The following is a 27,421-nucleotide window of genomic DNA, read 5'->3' on the forward strand; positions in this document are numbered from 1 at the left end:
GGGCCACTATGCGAGAGAGTGCCCTGATAAAAAGGACTCACACCATAACGATGACCAAAATCATTCTCATGGCAATCAAAGGAATTGCAGGTCCAATGGTAGAGGTAAAAGGAATGTTGGAAATCAAGGAAGAGGTCAACCCTTCAAGAAGGCAAGAAACTCCAAGTATGAATCTAACGTTGTTAACAATAAGCAAGATGAATATTATCTACCAACGGCCCTCTCTACTACTGCTCCCTCGGACTCACTGGGAAATTGACTTATTGATAGTGGTGCCTCAAGGCACTTCACTGGTTACAAAGAAGCTCTCTCTAATCTAATAGAGAAGGAGACCAACCTGGAAATTGTTCTTGGGGACAACTCAAAATATCCCGTGAAAGGCGTAGGGAATGTGACTCTTCAATTGAATTAGGGAAATACAATTCATTTACAAGAAGTCCTATATGTACCTGATCTCAAAAAGAACCTGGTGTCCATTTCGGCAATGGAAGACAAAGGCTACAAGGTGGCCTTCATCGATGGCAAGGTACGTGTATGGAAAAAGAACTTTAAAGATGCTTTCACTCTTGGGGACCATTCCACTCAAGCCAACGCAAGACTTCTGATATATTGCAATTGGCTCACTTAGACATATCTGGTATGATGTGCATGAACTCCTTGGGAGGATATTTAGATTATCTCACTTTTACAGATGATATTTCTCGCAAGACTTGGATATACTTCTTGAAAAAGAAGGATGAAGTGTTCTCTTGGTTTCATCACTTCAAAGCCTTGATCGAGAATCAAACCGAAAAGAAGATCAAGATCTTAAGGACTGATAATGGGACTGAGTATCAATCCAATGAGTTCCATGACTTTTGCAAAGAGGCTGGCATTAAGAGGGAGACTACAACACCATATACTCCTGAGCAAAATGTGTGACGGAAAGTAAGAATCGTACGATTGTGGAAGTTGTCTGTGCTATGCTCCATGATAAAAAACTTTCGAAGTTCCTATGGGCTGAAGCTGCGAATGCCATCGTATATGTGCAAAACCGATGCCCTCATCAAGCATTGGGTTCCAAGCTCTCGAAGAAATGTTCACTGGTAAGAAACCTGACATATCTCATTTTAGAATATTTGGAAGTCCTCTATATTTTCATGTGCCAAAAGAGAAAAGGAATAAATTGGGTGCATCTAGAAAGAAAGGAATCTTTGTGGGCTATAGTGAAAATACTAAAGGCAATAGAATCTATGTGGCTGGTCAAAGGGAAGTTGAGATTAGCCATGATGTCACCTTTGACGAAGATATGGCTCTAAGAAAAGTTGACAATCTTCCTACTCTAAGGGAATCTAAAGAAGCCGACACTAGGAAACCAGAGGAAAAGGAAGATGATACGATGCCTGGTGTGGAAGAACTTATGGATCCTATTGATCCCCCTTCGCAAGAGCCTTCCTATTCTAGGAAGAGGCCTTCATGGCTTAGGGGGACACTTGATGATGCTGAAGGACACATCGCACCCAGAGGGACTTTTCGGGAAAGTAAGAAGCCGGTCAGGTATCAGGGATACTTGACCATCATGAGCACGATCATCCAAAATGAGCCTTCATCATCTGCAGAAGCTGTCAAGCATCAAGTCTGGAAGGATGCTATGACTGAGGAATGTGAGTCCATCATGAAAAATGATGTCTGGGATGTGGTCCCCAGACCCCAGGACAAAGTCGTTGTCACTTTGAAATGGCTTTACAAGATAAAGCATGGAGTTGATGGAAGCGTTGAAAAGTATAAGGCTCGTTTTGTCGCTCGTGGCTTCTCTCAGAATGAAGGTATAGACTATGATGAGATATTTGCACCTGTTGCTCGATATACCACCATCCACTCAATCATAGCCCTTGCTACTTTGCAAGGATGGAACTTACATCAAATGGATGTCAAGACTGCATTCTTGCATGGTTCGATCAAAGAAGAAGTCTATCTAGAGCAACCAGAAGGATTTGAGATTCATGACCGGGAATCTCACGTGTGCAGGTTGAAGAAAGCCCTCTATAGGCTGAAGCAAGCACCCCGAGGGTGGTATGAGAGGATCGATAGCTACTTGATGAAGTTGGGATTCACTAGGAGTGAAGCCGACCCTAAACTTTACTTTAAGGTTGAAGGATGACAAACCTCTCATACTAGTGTTCTACGTTGATGACCTCTTTCTGACAGGTGCAGACCCTCTCATTCCCAAATGTAAGAGGGAGTTGGCTTCCGAGTTTGAGATGAAGGACCTAGGTCTGATGCACTATTTCTTAGGACTAGAAGTCTGGCAGAAACCAGGGGAGATTTTCCTATCACAAGGAAAATATGTGGTGAAGATATTGGAGAGATTCAGTATGGTGGACTGCAAGCCCATGACTACCCCGATGGAACTTGACTTCAAGAAGTTAAGCGATAGTGCTGCCAGACCTGATTTACAAAATGCTACTGAGTATCGTCAACTCATCGGAGCATTGATGTTTTTAGTGAACTCCCGTCCGGATATATGTTTTGCTGTCAACACATTGAGTCAACATGTGGTTGAGCCTCACCACACACATTGGATTGGTGCCAAGAATATGTTGAGATATCTTCGTGGCACAATCACTCATGGGTTGAGATACATTGCCGGAAATGTGAGACTACATGGATATACCGATGTTGATTGGGCAAGTAGTGTGGTGGACCGAAAGAGCACTTCCAAGTGCTGTTTCTCTTTGGGATCTGCCACGTTATCCTGGATGAGAAGGAAGCAAAAGTTGGTGGCTTTGAGCACCGCCAAGGTAGAGTACATTGCTGCTAGTATGGCCTCTTGTGAGGCGGTCTGGTTGCGGAAGCTCTTCATTGAGCTATTTGGATTTACATTGGATACTAACGTGGTCCTGTGTGACAACCAGAGCGGGATTCATTTATCAGAGAACCCCGTATTTCATGATCGCTCCAAGCATATCAGTATAAGGTACCACTATATCCGGGATATGGTGCAGCGGGGAGCAATAAGGCTCCAACATATCGGTACAGATGAACAAGTCGCCGAAATTTTAACGAAGCCCCTGGGAAAGGTCAAATTCTTGACTTTCCGAGAACGACTTGGCATCGTTGAGAGGCCCTCTTATGAGGACCGTGTATGATGCATACATTGAGCTCTGGGAGCTCCAAGGGGGCACGGGGTACTTCTTGGAGCGACATGCGACCACAAGGCGGCTCACCCTCCCCTGGTGGTGCGCTAAGTACAGGATGAAAGGTTCAACCTTCCCTTGTGACACCCCATGGCGACTGTGGGACAAGATGATTAGTTCTCCTGTGGGCCAGGATGATTAGTTCTCCCGTGGCGACTGTGGGACAAGATGATTAGTTCTCCTGTGGGCCAGGATGATTAGTTCTCCCGTGGCGATTGTTGGACAAGATGATTCGTTCTATTGTGGACAAGATGATTAGTTCTCCTGTCGAGGCATCCTACCCATGCAGTCTGGGACTCATGGGAAGTACCTATCATCCAATCAATGAGTAAGGAAATGGGGTTAGGGACCATTAGTAGTACTATCGATGGACGCATCATTGTATCTACCATACTCCCTAAGCTAGGATGACCTCCATTGATTTGGGATCAATGATACTGATCAAGGATCAGTGAGAGTGGTATGACACACTCTGAGACTGACTTCGGGTCAGTGGAGTATGGTATGATACATCCTCGATCATTTCTTCTTCTTCATAGTTCAGTAGAGTAGAGCAGAGCAGAGCCAAGCAGTGCATTTGATGGCAGGGATAGGACCGACGGTCAGATGGATTAGCAGATGGAGTTCTCCCTAGTTGAGAGGGAGTGTTAAAATTGGCAACTAGGGCCAAACTCCATGTGGGTCACCTTATTTATGGCAGCTGATATTTTTCCTAGATTCCTCTTGTCGAGAGGTGTAGGATTGATCTAAAGATCATCCGATTCCAACAAGTATTTATGGAGATATGAATTTATTTGTATTTACTTGACAAATTGTCAAGGTCGGCCAGCAGAGAAATGTGTGGCACACATGCCTAGCAAATCATATAAGTACAAGTGAGGTTGATTCATTATCAAATCATCTCATCTCAACTCTTCTTCTCTCTCATCATCTTATTGGGCAAGCAAGAAGGACGAATTAGGGCAGCTTCTCTTACACGTGCAAGAAGAAGGACGAATTAGGGTACGTTGACTGAATTAGGGCAACGTTGACTTTCTGGGCAGCTTTGACATTTCTAGGGCTACGTTGACCAAATGCTGGGATGTTTTATGGAGTGTTGACCAAGGGAAGACCTGCGCTGACTTTTTAGGGGTTGTGTTGACCAGCATTGACCTCTAAGTTGACCAACGTTGACTGGTTAGGGTTAACCGCAGATTGTTGAACTTTTCACTGTTGTTTCGACTGATTATTGTGAATTGTTTTGGGTTGTTGAAGAGAGCTATTGAAGACAAAGTTCTTCAAGTTGACTAGAAGTCAATCTGGGGTTGTTTTGACCAAGTTTGACTTTGCTGATTTAGGGTTTGCCACTGCTATTATAAAATTACAGAATTATGAATTGTACTATTTCTCTCTGCTAAATTATTGAAGATTAAAGAAGAAATGATCAAAGGGTTTCCCCACATTGGGGTTGGCTAGCCGCCACATCTTGTGTCTCTTGTCTTGGCTTGTTTTCTATCGATCGTTTAATGTTCTATCTGCACTTTACTTTATGTTTACGTGATTGCTAAACAATGGCTAGTAAAAAGATTTGAAGTAAACTGCTCTACGCATAGAACATACCATAATTTAACAAAAATAGATCCAACTTTTCCTGGCAATGAGCCCAGATGACACCAATGTTGTCAACAAATCTCTTCCAAAGCTTGGGCAAGAGACGGGCTAAGGCCAAAGCTTTGGATTTAAAGTCTTCCATAAAAAGATTAGCAACAACCGGGGACAGGGGGGAGCCCATGGCAACCCTATAGGTCTGATCATAGAATTCACCTTCAAAGCTGAAAGAAGTAGACATGAGACAAATTTCAACTAAAAGAGTGGTATCAGGATCGATTAGGTGGTTGATCACCTCAATGGCCTCCTTTATAGGAATGCAAGTGTAAAGGGAGACCACGTCGAAACTCACAAGAATGTCCCCAGGGTCGAACTTTATGCCTTTAAGCTCATTGACAAATGACGAAGAGTCTTTGACGAATGACTCTGTGAGGCCAACAAGGGGTCTAAGCTTCAAGGCAAGGTATTTAGCTAGGAGGAAGTAATGAATAATAACATAAACAACACCAAGCACAAAATAAAATAACAAGAAATATATGAAAAACCAATCACACAATTTACACCAGTACTTTTGCACAAAAACGTCCCTGGAAAAACCCCAATGTGGGGAAAACCAATTTTCAAATCTTAGTGCTTTTTATTAATATCTTCAACAAAAACCGTTATTGAGAAATACAATTGCTTGCCTGACACTGGGAAAGCTCCGGCAATATTTTTATCTTCACTTCTAACCAAATCGAATTGGGAAATCATTATCTCCCTCTGCAAATCAACTCGGCCCTTTCTGGCAATTCACACTCCCTTCCTGCACTTGCATTGGCTCACTAGGAACTTGCACTGCCCTTCCTAGCACTCAGATTGCCTATGGGAATTTGATCTAGCAAGTTATACTGCCTCCAACAACCCACACAGGCACCTTGCACTACTACTAGCAATTTGCACGGGCAACTGGAAACTCAATCTAGACCTTGGCAACTCGCACTGGTAAACTGGGAGACTCAACCTCCTTTTGCAGAAATAATTCGGCCCTAACAAACTCCTCTAGAACTCAAAAATTGGAAATCTATTTGATGAAGAATTATCCCAGAGCTATCTCTCCTCAATCACTATTGTTGAAACCCTCGTGTGCCTTCTGAAATCACCTACTCCACTGATCTCCAATGCTACCTATCAATTCTTTTTATAATCTCTCAGTCACAAATGAATGGTTGATCCGGATCTTGTGGAGCCCCAAGATCTGAGGAATTTTCGCACTAGGAAAAGAAAAAAAGTAAACCAAAGTAGAAAATAAATCAAGAACTAACTTTTCTTAGATCAAAAAATGACGATTCCAACTACATTGTGCTGGAAAATCTACCCTCTTACAAAGGAGGCTTGTTATTTATAGCCTTTTTCTAGTTACATTACCATGGGTAAATACCAAGGGTGGGAAAATACCATGGGTGGATAATACCATGGGTGAGTTATTTATAGCCTTTAGTTACATTACCATGGTAAAACGCCATGGGTGAATTTCCATTCGGATCATTCCTCCCCCCTTAGGAGGCGATGATCTCAATTGTGTGAAGTTCCCTCCGAAGAAGCCTTTGTAGAAGATGAATTCTGGATGATCAAGTGTCATTGAAGAAAAGGGTTTTGCGTGGTTGACCCATCACCGAGGGTTTATGGATGACTCGTAACCATGATGCACAAAAATCCAAGGATAGAGATACCCTGTAATGCTTGTGAGCCAACTGTGATATTGACAGTGTGGCCAAGCAAATGGATTTCGATGGCAAGTGTTTTGCGTGGTTGACCCATAACCATGATGAACAAAGAATCGAGGATAGAGATACCTTGTAATGTTGGTGGGCCAACTATGAGGTGGACAGTGTGTGGCCGAGCAAATGGACTTCGTTGGCAAAGGGCTTTGTGTGGTTGACCCATAGCCATGATGAATGAGGGTTCGAGGATATTGATACCCTGTAACAAACCTCGAGATCTCTTTGCTGATCTATCTGGTAGAGATCTGGCGGCTTATCTTTGTAAATTCTCACCATCCAATGAGATGTTGTAAAGGCTTCCTTCGAGTACTCAAGTCTCGCATTAGACACAGTAGACAATGAAGGCAACCTGTTCTCTATCTTATTGATGTCAAGACTTAGTGCTATCCATAGAGGTTCAATAATTGAATTTAGCCTCCTGATTATGGTAACACTTTCATCATAATCTCTATCACGCAGTACCTCATCATCCTTTTCCTTGTTAAGTGACAAAGCAAGAAAGCTCAAGGCCTGCAATACCCTAAGAACTGCAACACCAGACAATTGAGTTGAAAGAAACATGGTCTTAGCCGCACCAAAACAATGGAGTTCACCCACTGCAACCTTGCTTAATCTTTCTACAGCATTTGACAACTCAGTAATGAAAATATGTCGATGGGGAGATGCCACTTTTACTAACTTCATCAATACATCAACAACATGAGAATATGCAAGGTCTGCCAAACCTTCACATGCCAACAAAGATGATAATAGTCTAACCCCCATTTTAGGAATAGTGAGTAGTATTGTTCTAGGATCAAGTTTCTTTTCTGTAGAAGAAGTTGAACCCTGAGGGGTCATCTTCAAGCCCGGAGTATCAAGTTGTCCATTAGTTGTGACATCTCGAGAACAAGGTTTTGGGCCTGAATCTGTACGTTGAGGTTAAGATTGGGCATTGAATTCAACATTGTTCATTATGACTTTAAGAAGACTCATCACCTATTCGAGATGGGGAATGCTTCTTGAATAGAGAGGTTGATTAAGAAGTTTTAAAAATAAAACTGTAGGAAAATTGCCTATCATCTATCTATGTACAAGTTCTGGTTGACTCTCTTCATCAATCATTAAATCTTTACCTCTTTCCATATATTGATTTGGTTGAGGTTTAGAAGTATTTGGTTGTTCTAGATATAGTAGAAGATTTGCAACAAGTGGATGATTTTGAGCCAAATAAGTCAATGTTTCCAACACATGACGTGATACCAAAGGTGGGACTCCATCTAAAAACTGTGGCCGTGAATAAATCACATGACCTAAATAGCCATAACGATAAGAGGATATGTTAGTAGAAAAGGAAGCATTTTGTGTAGATCCTTCCACATCTGGACTCAGCATATCCAACAGAATTTGAACTAATGTAGCTCGTGTAACATTGTGGGTACATACATTAAATAAGAGGCGCTACAGTGTGTTGAAATTTCTAAGTTTGACACGTTAGAAATCTCTACTGCATTATCCGGTTTATTTCACCTACTTGTTTATTCCTTAACAAGTTATTTATACATATATACACTGAAAATAAACACAAATGCGGCCTTAACTCATATACAAATCAACAACTGAAATACTAGACAAACACACAAGAGACACCGTTATTTTTGGACAATCGTCCTTGGAAAAACCCAATGCAGAAAACCGATGCAGCAGTTCTGAGGGTTTTATTATTATGTAGATTTCTTGAGTATAACTAGGGTGCCAAACTAGCTCACCAATAGAGATTTTTACATGGCAGTAAAACCTCTTCTCGAAAGTAGATATTCATCTTCTCAACACTAGTCTGCCCCGCGAAAATCCTTCTGTCGCTTCTCCAAGGCTCGGTGTCAGCCCTGCTAGCCTTTGCATAGCTCTGGAACCACCTCCGTCAACCCTATGCCTCTCTGCGTCAACTCTCTGGCCTCTTGCATCACCCACGTAGGCCCTTCAGCCTCTGCGTAGTCTCTAATTGCCTCTATGTGGCTCCTGCTGCCTCTACGTAGCCTCTTCAGTCACTGCGCTGGCCCTCTGGCACTATCTCTGCCTCTCTGTTATGTACTCATTGCCTCTCATTGCAACTCAGATCACTTGTTTGATTTCTCTCAGCAAACACCGCTCCAGAAAATTGAACTGACTAATCAATCTTGGTGTGTCTCCAACTGACCCTCAAACCTCCTCTTATACTTTTCCTGTTGACTCTTCAACGGCCGAGATTAAGTCTCTAATCAACAGCTAAGATTAGATTTGGCTTGATCCATGTCATCTAGAACATCCTCACCCAGTTTTATATTAATACCCATTAATATTTTAATTTTCCTAAGTTTAGACTTACAAACTCCATTAAAAATATTAATTATTTTAATATCTCTCTAACAGGGTGGAATTTCCCCAAACCATTTTTGGGTCTTGGAGATCTCATGTGCTTTAGCCTCTCCACCAATTTTCATGGCTAGAGCACATCTGATGCCATCACAAATCAACACATTGGTCCTTTATAGACAGACTGGACAAGTTGAACAAGATAGAGCATTTATTTAAGAGTTGTGGTATCCACCAAAGCTTTGCCATCGGCTTCATTTAATTTGTCTCCAAAAACAATTTTATGTGAACCTGAATTTCCCACTCTATCTAAACCAAGGGAAACCTTTCTCCCTCCTAATCCTGATGTTATTGCAATGCCATTCATCCCTCTGGGCTGCTGTGTGGCGGCCATGTCAATGGAATCACTACTGGGGACAGAGGCATCAATGGGGGTAAGCTTGTGGGAGAGATCGTCACGTCGAGGGTTCAAATCCAAGGGCCCGATGATACCATAGAGGTCGTCGATTGCAGTCTTAGAGGGTTTAGTATTGGCTTGAGGACTTGTTGACTTCATGGAGCCTTTAACTGCCAGGGCCATGTTGACAAAGGTTGTCTCAATTATTGAAACTCGATCTGCCATAAGTGTGTTGAAAAGTGTAACCAGGTTCGGTCTTCATAATGACACGCAATTGTGACTTTTGTAAATGATGGAATGAAGAAAATAAAATTATTTTTAGAAGCCTTGCTTCATGGGTTTCATGAGAAAGTGATTTTATTTTAGATGGTTCCCATTGAGAGCCTTAGGATTGGTCATTAAAAGCAATGTTGTGAACATCAGCATCAGGATCAAATCGGCAATGGTCCAAAAAACCAAAAAATCGTAAAAATCGAGAAAATATCGGTAAACATCGGCAAAATCAAGATACCATCAAAATATTGGTAAAAATCGGCAAACATCGGCTAGGCAAAAAAATCGTGATTTCAAGATAAAATCGAGATGTTATTGAGATGTTTGCAGCACTGATTAAGAGTCAAAGAGTCTATGTCATGTATGAAGAACCCTTCTTAGGGATATAACAATGTATTTGAGTCTATAATATGTCTAGAAAGCCCTCCAATGACAAGCACTAGTTCTACTCTTGTAGTCGGCCTCAAAACAGAAAGGAAACTCATGTCAGCTCACCCTATGGAGACACATCTAATTGAAATTATATGTCGCCTTATTTATATGAACCAACAACTATATAAACGTGTGTAGATACTTCGCATTTCCTCAGTTTAGAACTTGGATCCCTTTGAAGTTTTGGTAACAAGAAACAATCAACAGTTCAGTTATATGTTCCGTTGAGCAAGAGGTGGACAAGTTCAATGGGTAAGGAAGGATCAACATGTTTTGTGCAAGGATGATCACAGTAAGTAAAGCACGGACCTTTCAGAGATTCAGATCACAGTCATAGCGAGAGAGGAAGAGACAAAGTCGGATGACAAGAAGGAATTTGGACAGCCAATGGAGGAGCAACAAGGGTTCTTTGAAGGCTAAACAAAATTTCTGCTTCATGAAGATAATAGTTTCGGTGTCATCTCAGCAAAGGTTTTCGGTGCTACCACAGTTAAGGTCTCGATGCTATCTGTTGACCACTACTGGTCAACTACCCATGCAGTACACCCCCTTTCTCTTGGCAGAAAGGGGTAGCACTTGAACGACGTGTCCGTGCCAGCCTACAGTCATCAACAGCTTGATCATTTTATTTGTAAACCCAGTCTGCATGTATGAATTATAAATAATCTAAGCAGATCAGAGTCATGTATGTAAAATTGCCTAGGTGGACCTAACTTTCTAATGGTAATCTACGTCCCGGAAGGTTTCTCGTCTCACCGATCTACGATCGGCAGAGTTTTCCTTCAAACCTAACCCCAAAGCCGGGATGCATTTTGTTATTAGAACTTTAGGAGAATCCTAGCGTGTTAATATGCTAGATTATAGTTGTGTCGCAGAACTGGGTGGTTTATGAGGGTCTATGTTAAAGTGGGTTTGTCCCCTTAAGATGTAAATTGTAAAAGTCATGATGTAATGTGTCTTGAGGGTTGAAAAATATTTTAGTCCCCTCATGAGTCCTAAATCCTAGGTCCTAGGTGATGTTTCCAACGGCTTAGTTCGAATGATCCATTTAAGAAAATAAATGAAATACTAAAATAATAAAATAAATAAAAATTAAAAAATGAAATAAATAAAAAATAATAAAAAGTTCATAAAATAAAGCAAAAACCCTAAATAATAAAATAATAATATTTTTTGTGAATGCATGCAAAATATCATTTTTTAATAAAATCGACGGATGAGATTAAGAGATGTCTTGATCCTCATCGACGGTCGAGATCACTTCAACATGGATCACTCAAACTAGCCGTTGGGATCGTTTCCTTTATATAGGGTCTTAGGGGGTCATTTCAAAGGGAATCCAATCTGTGAGTCTGTACTGAAAAAGTTCTCTTGTAATTTGATTTCTGGTTAATAAAAGAAGATTTTGGGGTCCAAATCTTGCTGGTGTTACTCTCTGGAATTGCTGTGAGATGTTTATTTTTCTGCATATTTCAGTTTTCAGCCATTAATAGTAGCTTGTTTTCAGAGTATTGTGAGCACAGGTATCTTGTTCACTTGCTAGGGTTTGAGTGTTGTTAGGGTTTCTGAAATAATGGCAGGTATCTCCATTATTTCCTGAGATCTAGCAGCATTCTTTCTCTCTTTATTGATGGCTGCTTGAGATGTGCAGGAAATCTTTAGGTGAAGGATATTGGTGGGCGTTTGGGGAAGTTCTAGGCTGAACCAGCCGACTCCCACAGGCTTTTCTTTGCAGAGCCCAGCTGATTTTGCCCTGGGTTAATCATTTAAAGTTTATTTCGTGTTTTACATTGAGAGATTTTCTTTCGGTTCATAGCAAAGTTCAAGTTTCTGATATTTCGAAAATATTACTGCAATTATTGTTAAATTTGGCTGTCCTAGAGCTGTAAATTTTGTGATTTTAGGTTAAGTTTGAAGGGTTTTACTTTGAAGTTTTGCATATATCTGCCAGGCTCTTGTTTTCTGCTCTCCAGGGTTATCATTGCACTGACTAGGGTTTTGCAGGCTCAGGCACTTCTGATCCGAGGATGTTTAAAAAATATGCTGAAACTGTGATGGGCATCATTTCATGCATCAATTCATTAGCTGGATGAAAGAGAACGCGTCTAACCAGCAAACTAAAGCCACGAAAACTGTCCATAAAAAATTTCCGACATCTGATATCAGACATCTCAATCCAGCGACAAAATGAAGATTTTTTATTTTTGAGGGTTATCACAGTTTTGGGATACGCCTGTATTTTTCACTGAGGAATAAGCTCCTAAAGGGGATCTGCGTGAGAGATCTCAACGTCCTGCAATCGCTGCCGATTTTCTGTTGGTTATGCAAACAAAATTGCACCCAATGGCTTCAGCATTTATCCACGTACGGTAGCAGAATTTCATTGCCGGCTCTGCGTATCATTGTCCAATTCCTCCACGCCTGCGTTAAGTCTCATTTCCGCCGTCCACTGTGGGAGGTTTTTCAAGCGCTGTTGATAACGCTTTCAAGCTCTCTATTGGACCAGGTCTGTACCCACATCAAACCAAGGGAGAATGCGGTAAATGCACAGTTCGCCCATCCCGTGCCTAAAACCTCCGAATCGAGCTGCGTCCTCCAGGAATTCTCTGCGTGATTTTCTGGGTGGTATTCGATCCCATTCACCGACGGTTTGCATTCATTCACATTTTCGTTCCGGGCCAGTAAATCACGAGGGTATCAGTCAAGAGCTTCATCGAAATTCCAGGTGATTCGTTTTCCTTGTCCGGCGGCTGAGGTAATATCGTTTCACGCCTTTTCCTTCAGGCATACGGTTAAAGTCGTAGATTGCCATGGTTTAAATCGATATCCTTTCTTTAGGATTTTTATGTAGTTAAGCTTAGCGTTTTATGAATTTAGGATTTTTTTTTTAAATTCTCATTTTTCATAATATAAAAAAGGAAAAAAAAGGAAAATTGGGTTTGGCTTAGATAGATTTTATTTTATTTTAGTTTTGTCCATTAAATTTTAGATTTAGGTTCATTTTTACATAGTTAATTTTCATAGTTTTCCTTTTTTTTTAGATTTTCATAAATATAAAAAAGAAAAAGTATATAAAAAGGTTTTTATTTAGAGTTTTAATTTAGCTTAGTTTAATTATTTTTATTTTTAAGCTTTAGTTTTATTTTAATTAGTTCTAGTTTTTAGGACTTTATTTAAAAATAAATAAAAAATAAAAAAAATTCAGGATTTACATTTAGCCGAAAGTTTTAGCTTTAGATTTTTTGCCTGAAAATATTGTGGAAATTTCTTTCGCCAAATTCAGTTATTTGAGAATTTTTTTTATGCTGAGATTTAAAGTTATTGATGTGGAATGAATGCTTTACATGAATGATTATCTTAACATGGTATCTGGTTATTGTTCTCATTATTTGATGATAAATGATTGTTGTTTATGGTTCATGTTCTTATATCGTCTAGGAAGTAATCATTTAAGCACCAATCTCATAAGGCACTGGTCTATCAAATCAATAAACCCATTTTAGTGCATCTCGTCTCCCAGCCCAACTGTTTGGCAGTTGGCCTTCATCATTTCACAAGGTCTACCCCCCTTAGCCGTGGGAGACAGGCTTAAACGGAGGGATCGGGGATCAGAGTGACAACCCCCGGTCTGAGCGTTGTCGTGTCAATCTGCGCGACAACATTTTTTGGCGCCGTTGCCGGGGATAGAGTTTTTCTGTCCTTGGTTCTTTCATTTCAAGCTTTTCTGTGTTCAATTTCTTGTTCAGGTGGCGACTCCACTTCCTATATTATCTGCAAGAGTGTACACTAGAAGACATCCAAGCAGTCTGTGCAATCCTACTCCTGATCCTGAAAAGGTTTATAGGGTGCGATCACACAAACTCGCTTCTCGTACACTTCTTGGAAATCTTGGACAAGAAGCCCTCTCCGATATTCATTTGCTCTTTAAAGGTCAAGTTAGGCGCAGCACCATGAGTCTGTATGCCCCTTGTAATTTTTCTAACATTCCTGGATACCCCAATGCTATTCCATCTGTTGGGATAGACAAATTGCCTAGCTTTCAAGGAGATAATGCTATTACTGTTAATTCCCATTTGCGAGATTTCAACATATGGATGGCTAAGTATGCTAGATCTCCTGATTTTGATCATGAAGATGTCAGGATGACTCTTTTTATCTTGACTCTAGGAGGTGATGCTTATGACTGGTTTACAGAAAAACCTCCAAATTCATTTGACTCTTTACACTCAATCATTAATTCATTTAGAGAAAAATATGGAGATAAGAGAGAGGGAAGACATCTTGTAAAAGCTCTTACTCTAATGAAAAAGAGAGAGGATGAAACTGTTGAAGAATTTAATAGAAGGTTTAATGGTATTATTAGAGAACTACCTCAAGACTATAAGCCTACAGATAAAACTCTCCAAGACTTTTACATTGATGCCTTTAGTCCTGAACCATCTTATGAGTTAAGGCGTGCTAAACTTAATGATTATAGAGATTGCCAAGCCTTAGCTATAGAGCTTGAAAAGGACAAGGCAGCTTCTGGGAAGTCTGAAATCCCAGGTTTTGATAGGGCTGCTACAAAACTAAAGGAACCTAAGGGAAAAGCAGTCCAAGAACCTGAAAGTGAACTTGTTCTCAAGTTGCTTCAAAAAATTGAAACTATGGAAATTAATCATAATAAGGAGATAAACACTTTGCAGAATAGGTTGATTCAGATGGAGAGAGCGCAATCGCAAAATTTTCAACCTCGAAATAATAATAACAGAAATAATAATTGGCAAAGAAAGGGTCAATCTAGTGAGCAGAGACCTCCTAATCCGCTTACTAATCTGGTTGATAATGCTCCTCCTTACTGTCGTGTTTGCGATGCTTTTCATGAAGAGTCCTCTTGTCCCATCGTCAGAAGAATCTTAGATAATGGAATGTTTGGGACAGGTGAGCAAATAAACGTAGTAGGGAGTAAGTTTCCTTTGCCTATGAATGATTGGATAGAGGTTAAGGAAAGGAGCTATGAGGTTATGAATCCTTCATCTGCTTTTAGTATAAATAACTTTGAAAATGAAGATGACATTTTGGCTAGGTTATGTGGTGAGAAACCCTCTCCTGAGAAAATTTTAGAAATTGCTAGAGATAAGGGTTTAACATACCAGAGAAGGGATAAAGATCAGAGCGGGAATCAAATTCCCCTCGAACTTTAAACCCTGGTACAAACTCCGGAATAGATGTCGATTTGGGAAGTTGGTTTAATAATGCTAAAATTTGGGTTCCTGTATCTGAGATCGCTAAGATCCCTTCCCAAAGAGACAAGTTACTAAAAGCAATTCAGGGTCCTCAAGTCAACGCTTCTCAACAGAAGATTCGCGAGGTTGACTATCATGATGCCCCTATTTATCTGCAAAGCGTGGATGCTGATAACAAAGATCATCAACCCTCCTTTATCACCTTATTGGTCAATGGGTATAAATTGAATAACTGCATGTTGGATTCAGGCGCATCTGCTTGTGTTATGACTAAAAGGGTCATGGAACAGCTTAATTTAAGAGTTTCCAGACCCTACTATAATATATGTGCCATGGATTCCAAGAAAATCGAAGTACATGGTTTAATCAAGGATTTACAAGTTCATCTTTCAGTTTACCCAGACATCATGGTTGTTATGGATATTGTTGTCGTTGATGTACCTGATGCTTGGGGTATGCTGTTATCTAGAAAGTGGGCCTCTGATCTAGGAGGAAGCATTCAAATGAATTGGTCATATGCTATGATTCCTTCTCCTAGCGGTGATGTTTTTGTTAGGCTAAATAGAGAGCCCGAGAGGAAATTCCATGTTGAAGATCCCAAGAAGCCTCATAACGAAATAATTAGAGAACAATCTGACATCGGGAACTACTCTATCATGTCCAATTTCATAATTCCTCCCGATGATAAGATTAGGGCAATCAATGGAGGACTTTATTGTTGGAAGCATTTAAGTTTTCGTACTCCAGATAATGTTCCTAGAGTTGATCAGGTTGGGTCTTCATCAGCAAACAGGCATGCAGATCTGAAATTTTCGATATGTCAGGGAATGACCAAATATGGAAGGAGGTGTACCCACCGAACCCGTAATGGAGCATCCTTTTGTTTGAAACATATCCTTCGAGACAGCCATAGTTTGGACAGCTGTGATGGAGACCCAAGTTCCAATAGTTTAGGAAGTAACCCAAAGAGGGCAAGAGTGTCTGTTGAGAGACAGTCATCTGAGAAGGAAGCAACTTCTGCAAACTTTCACCACAAAGGAAGTCAAGATGAACAAAGTTTTTTGCCCATTTCAGACCTGGAAAGAATTTCAGGAGGTGTGTCCCAGAAATTGCATGATGATAGTTATCCAGTTGAAAGGAATCCATTGCATGGTTCTTCACTGCCAGAAAGGGCTGCTTCTAAAGTCTCATATAGGAGTACAAATTGTTTGCGTTGTATCGGAAGTTGCCGCAATCATGGTGGCCAATGCACACGCAGGGCAAAACAAGGTTCATCTTATTGTGAAAAGCATTTACCAAATTCACTGGGGTTTCGTCATAGATATACTGCATCAATGTTGAATGGAATTTTCAAAACTACAAGCTCTGAAACAATGTTGAAGATTTTTTATTTTTGAGGGTTATCACAGTTTTGGGATACGCCTGTATTTTTCACTGAGGAATAAGCTCCTAAAGGGGATCTGCGTGAGAGATCTCAACGTCCTGCAATCGCTGCCGATTTTCTGTTGGTTATGCAAACAAAATCACACCCAGTGGCTTCAGCATTTATCCACGTACAGTAGCAGAATTTCATTGCCGGCTCTGCGTATCATTGTCCAATTCCTCCACACCTGCGTTAAGTCTCATTTCCGCCGTCGACTGTGGGAGGTTTTTCAAGCGCTATTGATAACGCTTTCAAGCTCTCTATCGGACCAGGTCTGTACCCACATCAAACCAATCGAGAATGCGGTAAATGCACAGTTCGCCCATCCCGTGCCTAAAACCTCCGAATCGAGCTGCGTCCTCCAGGAATTCTCTGCGTGATTTTCTGGGTGGTATTCGATCCCATTCACCGACATTTTGCATTCATTCACATTTTCGTTCCGGGCCAGTAAATCACGAGGGTATCAGTCAAGAGCTTCATCGAAATTCCAGGTGATTCGTTTTCCTTCTCCGGCGCTGAGGTAATATCGTTTCACGCCTTTTCCTTCAGGGATACGGTTAAAGTCGTAGATTGCCATTGTTTAAATCAATATCCTTTCTTTAGGATTTTTATGTAGTTAAGCTTAGAGTTTTATGAATTTAGGATTTTTTTTTAAATTCTCATTTTTCATAATATAAAAAAGGAAAAAAAAGGAAAATTGGGTTTGGCTTAGATAGATTTTAAATTAGATTTTATTTTATTTTAGTTTTGTCCATTAAATTTTAGATTTAGGTTTATTTTTACATAGTTAATTTTCATAGTTTTCCTTTTTTTTTAGATTTTCATAAATATAAAAAAGAAAAAGTATATAAAAAGGTTTTTATTTAGAGTTTTAATTTAGCTTAGTTTAATTATTTTTATTTTTAAGCTTTAGTTTTATTTTAATTAGTTCTAGTTTTTAGGACTTTATTTAAAAAAAAAAAAAAAAAATTCAGGATTTACATTTAGCCGGAAGTTTTAGCTTTAGATTTTTTGCCTGAAAATATTGTGGAAATTTCTTTCGCCAAATTCAGTTATTTGAGAATTTTTTTTATGCTGAGATTTAAAGTTATTGATGTGGAATAAATGCTTTACATGAATGATTATCTTAACATGGTATCTGGTTATTGTTCTCATTATTTGATGATAAATGATTGCTGTTTATGGTTCATGTTCTTATATCGTCTAGGAAGTAATCATTTAAGCACCAATCTCATAAGGCACTGGTCTATCGAATCAATAAACCCATTTTAGTGCATCTCGTCTCCCAGCTCAACTGTTTGGCAGTTGGCCTCCATCATTTCACAGGGTCTACCCCCCTTAGCCGTGGGAGACAGGCTTAAACGGAGGGATCGGGGATCAGAGTGACAGCCCCCGGTCTGAGCGTTGTCGTGTCAATCTGCGCGACAACACTATCTAAAGAAGAATGTCTTGGTGATATATCAAGGAGAATCTCGGTGCCACAATAGAAGATCACAGCATGGTCTAGAAAGCACAGTTGTGGTGGTATATAGAGGTCACAGTTCAATGCTGTGAAGGAGCTATTCTTCAATGATGTATCACTGTGTTTTGATAATGATACATTGGTCATAATTTGGTAACTTCACATTAACATGTTCCGATGCCATGAAGAGATGATCTCAATTTGAGGAAGATCGAAGTAGAAGAGAATCAAAGAAGAAGGTTGACTGTGTCTTGGTCTTCGAGTGGCTAAATAGGTCAAGGGTCTTTGTCTTGGTATTTGTCAATTAGAATCTCTATAAGAGGAATTTGTGCGGGTTTTCCTCTCAAAGAGTGAGAGCATAGTTGCAGGGGAGTGCCCCCGCCCTCGAACCCGCTCCCGAATCGCGCTCCGGGCAGGAGCGGCTTCGGAGCGCCTCGGGAGCGCGCTTCCGAAATCGCTCCCGGACGGGAGCGATTTTCGGGAGCGCGCTCCCTTAAAAAAATTGCACTCCCTGCCATTTTCAGGAGCGCATAGGGGAGCTATCGCTCCCGGAGCGATTTTTTAAGCCCGGGAGCGATCACTCCCAATCGCTCCCCGGCATTAAAAAATCGCTCCGGGAGCGTTTCGCGCAGCGTCGAGAGCGGTTAGGCGGAAAAAAATTTCCGCAGACGTAAAAAAAATTGAATTTAAAAAAAAATTGTTTTAAAAGCCCAAAGGGCATAAAAAAATTTCATTATCAAACCATTGAGCAAGAGCAAAGGAGCAAGGAGCAAGTGCTGAGGAGCGAGAAGCGAGAAGCGAGGAGCGAGGAGCAAGCCTGCAGAGGTAAGTAACTTAGTAATTTAGTTAGTCTAGTTAGTTTAATTTAGTTAGGTAGTAATTTAGTTAATTAACTTTAGTTTATTGAGTTTAAAAATTATGAATTTGAATTAAACTAATAAATTAAATTAATTAATCCCAATAAATTAAATTAATTTGCAGATTCTTGAATCAAAACCCTACAAACATCAAACACCATGGACCTGGCTATATTTCTGGGCATTTTCCTCTTCCTGGTCCCTTTTATGGTTATTATGGTGCTAGAGAGTAGGAAATGGAGGGGCCAAACTGAAGAGGGGGATGAAGAAGCTGGAGAAAGTCGAATTGGTGAAAACCCCGTTGAGGAGGAGCTGGAGGAGGGTGAACATGACCCTCAAAAAACTAAACAAGACCAAACTCCATTGTGGAAATATGTTAACAAGGCTGAAACAGGGAGAGGGGGTGGAACCACTAAATTTCATTGCCCCCATTGCAACACTGATTACACAGGTTCATACACCCGTGCTAGAAGACACCTTTGCGGGAAAAGGCCATGGGATGGAGACAAACAAATAGGAATCAAAACTTGTACAGCGGTGTCAACGGCGGATAGAACCAAATACATAAGGGAAGAGGAGGAAGCCCAATACAGATCAAAAAAATCAAGGGGTTTCTTTGAACCAAGCTCACAATCACAAAGAACTCCTTCAGCATCCTCCCAAGGCAGTGGATATGGAGGCACAGGGTCATTATCTTTAAGGCGTAGAACCATATCAGATTTCCTTGATGAGGGGTGTAGGAATGATGTAGATTCAAAGGTTTACAGGTTTCTCTATGCATGTGGGATACCATTCTATGTTCTTCGCTCACCTTATTGGCACGAAATGGTTTCTGCCATAAATGATGCCCCTAAAGGATACAAAAGCCCTAGGTATGACAAGGCAAGAACCGTTGGCCTTGATCATGAAAAAGCAAAAATATCACATTCTCTGAATAGAATGACAAGTTCTTGGACTGACCATGGGGTGTCCATTGTATCTGATGGATGGACAAATGTAAAAGGCAAGCCATTGATAAGTGTTCTTGCTGTGTCTGTTAGTGGTCCCATCTTTCTAACTGCACATGATTACTCAACAAGTTCAAGACCGCCATCAACATTGCAGAAGCATTACTTGAAACAATTGAGTGTATTGGCCCATACAATGTCATCCAAGTCATCACTGATAATGCTCCTAATTGTAAGGAAGCGGGAGCAATTATTGAGGATAAATACCCCAACATATTTTGGTCTGGATGTTTGGTTCACACATTGAACCTTCTGTTGCATGATATTGTCAAGAACAAAAATGAACAATACCAATGGATTGGTGATTTGTACAAGAAAGGCAAACAAATGATAAAATTTATTACAAATCATAGCAATACCCATGGCCTTTTCCGCAGTCACTCGAGATTGGAGTTGTTGAAGATTGTGAAGACCAGATTTGGTAGCTATTACCTCACCTTCAGGCGCCTTTTGAAGGTAAGAGAGGCATTGCCTAGCATGGTATCAAGTCCACATTGGCAAGTATTAAAGGAAAGGGCTACAAATGCAGCTGACATGGGAGGTTTTGAAATGGTGGAGGAGGCTGCTCTTGATGGTCAGTTTTGGACAAGTGTGAGGCAAGTATTGGATTTCACCAAGCCCATTTATCACATGATTCGGTTTGCAGATACAGAAAAACCAGTGATTGGCGAGGTGTATGAGCAGATGGATACCATGTTGGGGGAAATAAAAGATATTGTTCATAACAGAGATCCCAACTTGTACAAACTGATTCATGATTGTGTCTGTGAACGGTGGAATAGACTTAATCTTCCACTACATTGCTTGGCGTATATCCTTACGCCAAAATACTACTCTACATCTTGGTTGGAACAACCTGCAGCAGGGGGTGGGGTTAGGAACAAACCCCATTTAGATCCAGAGGTAACTAGAGGATATTTGGAAGAATTAGAAAAGTTGGTACTTGACAGGGAGGAATGTGCATTTGTGCGCTTTGAAATAGGCAGATACTTCAGTGGCACTGGTTTGTATGGTAACTTCCATGCAATGGACGACAGAGATAGATTTGATACTCTCACATGGTGGGAAACATATGGCGGCCACGGAATTTTGCCAAAATTGGCAAAAAAAGTTCTTTCACAGGTTGTAAATACTTCTTCTGCAGAGAGGTGTTGGAGCACCTACAGCTATATACATAATGTGAAAAGAAACAGACTCAATGAAAACCGAGCAGAAAGCTTGGTTTATGTGCACTACAACTTGAGGTTGTTGAGTCATTACTGTGATCGGGCTTATGAGGATCCCACATATAAAATTTGGGACAATCACCCAGAGGATGACAATTTGGAGGATGGCATTGTACATATTGAAGAACTGGAAGAGGAACTTGCAAGGGATGAAGATGAAGCAGCTGCAGCAGCCATGCCACCTCCACCTCCACCTCCACCACTACCATCTGGTAGCAATGCTCGAGGTCCGAGTCTTGTTCCTTTGCTGTTGCCACCTCCATCTACACCCTCACGTGGAGGTTCTAGTTCTGGTCGTCGATCTGTGCGGGAGACTCCTAGAAGACCACCACAACCTGCTTATACTCCTGGAGACTCTCGTGGCAAGGGCCACATGTAGATTTACAGTTTACTTGTCTTTTTTACTTTCTATTAGACTTTAGTTTTCATAATTGTTGAGTTTTGAGTCCTTGACTCTTGACTCTTGACTCTTTCATATCATAATGATATTTTTTGTAAACAATATATCACTGTGACAATGAAAATTTGAAGTTTGAAGTTGGGCCTTGGCAATTATAACTCATTGGTAATGATGTGAATTATGAATATGATGCTTCGTGAAAGACTAAAGTTGTTTCATTTCATTTTGATTTCATTATTCATGTTTCATTTTATAAATTTATAACATTTCATATCATGTTAACAGTTAGAAGTTAGGACTTAGAAATATCTTAGATATTACTTCTTGTAATGGTTAAACTTTGCTTACAAGTACAACTTTGGTGATCAGTGATGATAAATGTTATTGAATTTTCAATTTTTAAAGCTTGAAGTTGAAACTTTAAAATTGAATTTGATGAATCATGATTCATGAGACTCAATATGTTGCAGTTGTAATATGTATTTTACTAACTTGTGGACATGGTTGATGACGATTATAATTTCTAGATGATTGATGTGATATGGTTCAATGATCAATCTATGTTTTTTTATGTTTTTTATGTCTAATTCATCATTCTACATGTTTTTGTTGACATGTATGTATCAAAAATTAAAAAATATAAAATATATATATATTTTTAAAAAATCGCTCCCAGATTCACTCCCAAACCGGGAGCTTCTGAAAATGGTCGCTCCCGCTCCCGTTTTCGCTCCCACTCCCGCTCCCAAGTAACATTGGTGAGATGTTTCAGCCCTGGCTCATAGCTTACATGATGTGTCTCTTGTCTATTTATGTTCATGCATTGCTTACTGTTTGATGGAGAAGAACACTAATAATCTAACATCAAGAAGATCCTAATTTAACAAGTAAAAAGCATTCACAAATAGTCACTAATAGAAGAGAAATCACCTAATGTCAATGCCCTAGATTTCTCAATGCAGTGCTACATCATTAGCTATGCAACAAGAAATTTGAAGGCATAACAAAAAAGCTATGCAAAAAATAAAATACGATCTGTTGTTGAGCCACATTCTTGATTAACCTCTTTACAATGTGATGTAATGGTGCATGCTAGGCTGGATCCCTGGAATTTCTAAGCTCTAGAGTTTGTATGGCCATCGGCTACTTAACCCCTCTTTCTCTCAAAATGCATCCTTGATGAAGGACGTAGGTCGTGGCATTTCTTGATGTAAATATGAATGGGATGGATCAATACCAATCATATACAAGTAAAGAAATTTGGAATAACCAAATGCCACTAGGCATTCAAGGACATGGAAAGGGTCCTAGATTTCCAACCATTCAAAGTTCAGCTGCTGGAGCGAATCCAAGATAGTTGTAGGAAGTCAGTCTCACTACTTTGCATGGCAGGTTCTCTGCATTCTCAAAATAATATGCCTTGCTCGCCCCATGTAGCCATGCACTGTTTTGTAACCAAATAGTGAGAAAAGATCTATATTTTTTAGAACGTTAGCCAATAAAAGCGTTTGGGAGAATGGATCTACATTTTGGAGAACCATAGCCAATTAAAATCTAGCTGCTAGGTGGGAGGAAACTTAGGAGAAAAAGGCTTCTAGTGGGAGTTTTTTTTTTTTTTTTTTTAGGGACTGCAGAGTGAGGGAACAAATCTCTTGTGGGTTAAGCATGGAAAGGCTATTTGCGGTGTTCTACTTGGTGCTACGACTTTACCAGTTGCAAGATATCGATAGCAACAAATTTGGAGGCCTTAAGCTGAACCCCTTATTCACCGATACATAAAATTGGAAGTATGGAGATTGCCATGGAATCATAATTTGGCTCTGATACCACTGATCCAAATCTTGGGGGGCCCCAAGATCTAAGGAATTGCCACACTAGGAAAAAAACAAAAGTAAACCAAACTACAAAATAAATCAAGAACTAACTTTTATTAGATAAGAAAATGATGGTTCCAACTATATTGTGCTGGAAAATCTACCCTCTTACAAAAGGAGGCTTGTTATTTATAGCCTTTTTCTAGTTACATTACCATGGGTGAGTTATTTATAGCCTTTAGTTACATTACCATGGGTGGAAAAATAGCATGGGTGAGTTATTTATAGCCTTTAGTTACATTACCATGGTTAAACACCATGGGTGAATTTCCATTCGAATCAATGGTTGCAATTAGAAGTTCACTTGATCCAATAGATGGCTCAGATCAACATAGAAACTTTCTACAAGCTTCTAGAGGCAAATCGATTTTATCACACCTAATGTCAAATAATTATTCACTTTCCCTATGTTAGACTTAAGGAATAATTAAAAAATCACTAATTGACATAATTAAGATATTTTCCCCAGGTGAAACGTAGGAAAAATTACATGTGTTTGGAGATAATTAATTCCTCCATGTTCTTAGCCTTAATGACACCTCTCAAGATTAGAACACCTACCCATGCTACAAAATCTAACACTCCCTCTTAGCGAGGAAGGTGTTCTCCACAACACCTAACTTATCCCTGAAGAAAACAAACTTTCCTTTACCCAAGGCCTTCGTCAAGATGTTTGCAACCTCTTGATTCATGGAAAAATACTATATTTGAACTGATCCACACTATACACAATCCCCAATAAAATGGTATCTGATGTCGATGTGATTCATGTTGAAATATGTAACTAGGTTCGGTCTTCATATGTACTTTTGATTCTTATATATTGTAAAATGAAAAAGAAATTATTATTAATTTTTTTTTGTAGCATGGGTTTCAAGCTTAAGGTCATTTTATTTTAGGTCAAAGCATCGATTGAGTGCTTCTAGGTTTTCTCATTAAGTCAAGAAGTCAAAGAGTCATTGTCATATGTAAAAGACCCCATTGAGCATCTTGTAACATGTCAAAAGAATTATTTTTGAGTCAAAAGAGTCAAAATACCCCTCCAAGACCAAGTCGGCTTGGTAGCAGAGAAGTCGGCCTAATTAGGGCATGTCGTCCTCTTTGGAAGCCTATAAATAAGAGAGCATTCGACCTATGGACTCGCTCACTCATTCACTCATCATCCAAGCGAAGGACAAGAAGAAGAAGGCAAGTGAAGGAAAAAGGAAGAAGGAAGAAGAAGCTTTTGGGTTATTACACTCTCTCTCACATGTGCGAAGACAAGCTAGGGTTTCTGCAGCATCAAGGCCGAAGTTCTCAAGGAACAAGGAAAGGGTTGAAGCTGGAAGAAAAGTGCATAATTTGATCTTTCATAAGGCATAGAAGAAGAAGCAATCCAAGTGAAGGAAGGACAATGCTCTAGAAGCCCTAATTCTCCCACAAGTGTGAAGCTGCAACTGGTTGCAGGGGGCTGGAACAGACCTGCAGTGGGGGCTGAAAATTTGTAACTAGGGGTCGAAGTTGTGCAGCTGGAAGAGATTTGACTTGGTTTGACATGGATAGAAGAAGCACATTATCAAGAAGGTCTAACTTGGTCTTGGAACAGTATTGGTCTTAGTCTAGAGGCCTTGGAATTCATCATTTGAAGAATCTATAAGAAGAGAAGAAATTTGTGGGTTTTCCTCTCAAGAGGAAAGGTTTTGGCCCTGGCTAAGGAGCCTACACCTTATGTCCCTGGGTACTATTGATCTTCATTTTTTGGTAGTTGTTTCATGATAAGAACAACATAATAATAACAAAAGAAGCTAATAATCAACAAAATTAAAAGAAAATCACAAGCAATTATCAAGTCTAAGAGAAATCACCTCATTTGTTGCCCTATAGATTTCTCAACACTTCGACCTATCATGAACCACCGGATTCTCAGATAGCTTGACACAACTCTAATTATCATAGTAGATATTGATTGACTCCATCTTTTGACCAAACACTGCCGCTAGCAGCGTCCAAAGCCATGTGGCATCACATGTAGCCATGCTTTCTGCCATGTATTCTTCCTCTGCAGAACTTAGTACAATTGACCTTTGCATACTGTTGTACCAGGAGACAACCCTTGATCGCACGCTGAAGTAACACCCTAAAGTGCTTTCCCTGTCTACTGCATTACCTTACCAATCTACATCAGTATATCCCATCAACCTGAGTATATCTCAACCCATACTCAATTGAACCTCATATATATTGCAACACATGCTTTGTCGTTGTCCAATGCACCCTCTTTGGTTCCACCATGAACTGACTAGGAGTGTTGATCGCAAAGAAAATGTTTGGCCTTGTGTTGACCAGATACATGAGAGAGCCAATTAGCTATCTTTACAAGGTGGGATCCATTGCCTCCTGCTTAGATGCATCAATCTTCTTCCAATTGGTTAACATAGGTGTAGACATGGGTCTACAGTCCAACATCCTGAATTTCTTCAATATCTCCATAGCATATGTCCTTGACCATGGAAGATCTCCCCATATGTTTGCACATCTTGAGTCCTAGAAAATAGTGCATCGACCCCAAATCCTTCATCTCAAACTATGTTGCTAAGTCCCTCTTGCAGTCCTCGATGAGACCTAGTGACCCAGTCAAAATTAGATCATCCACATATAACACGAGAATGAGTAGCTCTCCTCCAACCATGAGATAAATCATAATAGAGGTTTGAATTTGCCTCACTCTTCACAAAGCCCATTTCTTGCAAGTAGTTGCCAATCCGACCATACCACACTTTGAGAGCTTGCTTGAGTCTGTATAGCGCTCTCTTCAACCTACATGCATGGTTTTCCCTCCCATGCATCTCAAATCCCTTCGGCTCTTCAATGTACACCTCCTCCTCTATAACTTCGTTAAGGAACACCAACTTGACATCCATCTGATGGATCTACCACCCATTTGTGCAACAAGTGAGATCACAACCCTAATAGAAGTATACCTTGCCACTAGAGAAAACGTCTCATAATCTATTCCCTCCTTTTGAGGGAACCCCTTGGCCACGAACCTTGACTTGAACTTTTCTACACTGCCATCTACATCATGCTTGATCTTGTAGATCCAGCGGGAACCAACCACTACCCTTTCCAACAATCTAGGCACCCCAAACATCATTCAGCATGATGGAGTTGTACTCCTCCACCATTGCATCCTGCAACACCTGGTGTTGTGCAGCCTCCTGATAGTTGGAAGGCTCATTATTGATGAGCCCACTCATCAACGCCTTGTACCCTGAATATCTCTTTGGCGGTCTCTTGTCCCTAGTGCTCTATCTAGGAGCTCCCACAAACTCTTGTGCATCTCTCATGTTAGTTTTTGTAGCATTGAATGGTGTTCTAGTCTCAAACTTTGTGGAGAGGCTAAAACACAGGAGATCTCCAAAACCCAGAAATCGTTTCTCAAAATTCCACATAGAGATAGCTCAATTAAATTAATTGACCCTCATTTGAATTTTTCCTAAGTCTAACTTAGGAAAACTGATTAATTAATAGTAACTAACTGAGAAAGGTCAGAATTCTCCAGAAACTCACATGGATCGACTTAGAGATGATATCAGCCTCAATTAAGATTTAATCTTAGTCGTTGAAGTCTCAACTGGAGATTATAAGACAAGGTCAATGCATAGATGGAGAACACACTTGGAGAGCAAGTTTCCTTGGCAATTCGATTTTCCATAGAGCAACATTATGTTGGAAGAGTTCGATTCAGAGAGTACACAAAGACAGAGAAGGGCAGAGACAGTGAGTTAGGAGGAAGTCTTCTAGTTTTGGAGAGTCAATCAAAGGAGGGTCAAGTTGCCTCAATGGAGCTGCGCAGGGCCTGTACAGAAGCTTCAGAGGCAAAGTTCGATTTGGCTAGACACAAAGGGTTGATTCAATTGCGGGAGGCCAAGAGAATTTTCGGAAGGGCCAGCGAGTCATTCTCATACGTTGAGTTGAGCAAACAGCTTGATCAGTTGCAACTTCTGTT

At 40.2% G+C, this 27,421-nt stretch overlaps 2 protein-coding genes and 1 long non-coding RNA gene across 11 annotated transcripts in view; 1 reads left to right on the top strand and 2 right to left on the bottom strand.

The window, feature by feature from the left end:
- Positions 1-27,421, top strand: part of LOC149152111 (uncharacterized) — a 133,197-nt gene that overhangs the window by 65,456 nt on the left and 40,320 nt on the right. The window lies entirely within an intron of this gene.
- Positions 1-27,421, bottom strand: part of LOC149152112 (putative ABC1 protein At2g40090) — a 270,264-nt gene that overhangs the window by 47,610 nt on the left and 195,233 nt on the right. The gene's annotated exons all lie outside the window — the stretch shown is intronic.
- The window catches only part of LOC149152113 (uncharacterized), a 34,176-nt gene continuing 15,823 nt past the window's right edge, over positions 9,069-27,421 (bottom strand). The window contains exon 3 of the mRNA XM_089439241.1: positions 9,069-9,472. Within this exon, the coding sequence (XP_089295367.1) occupies positions 9,069-9,472 (404 nt within the window). The remainder of the gene's footprint in view (positions 9,473-27,421) is intronic.

This window comes from Pinus tabuliformis, chromosome 9 (assembly GCF_031772625.1).
Source record: "Pinus tabuliformis cultivar Carrire ecotype Pingquan chromosome 9, CPIR1, whole genome shotgun sequence".
Taxonomy (NCBI): domain Eukaryota; kingdom Viridiplantae; phylum Streptophyta; class Pinopsida; order Pinales; family Pinaceae; genus Pinus; species Pinus tabuliformis.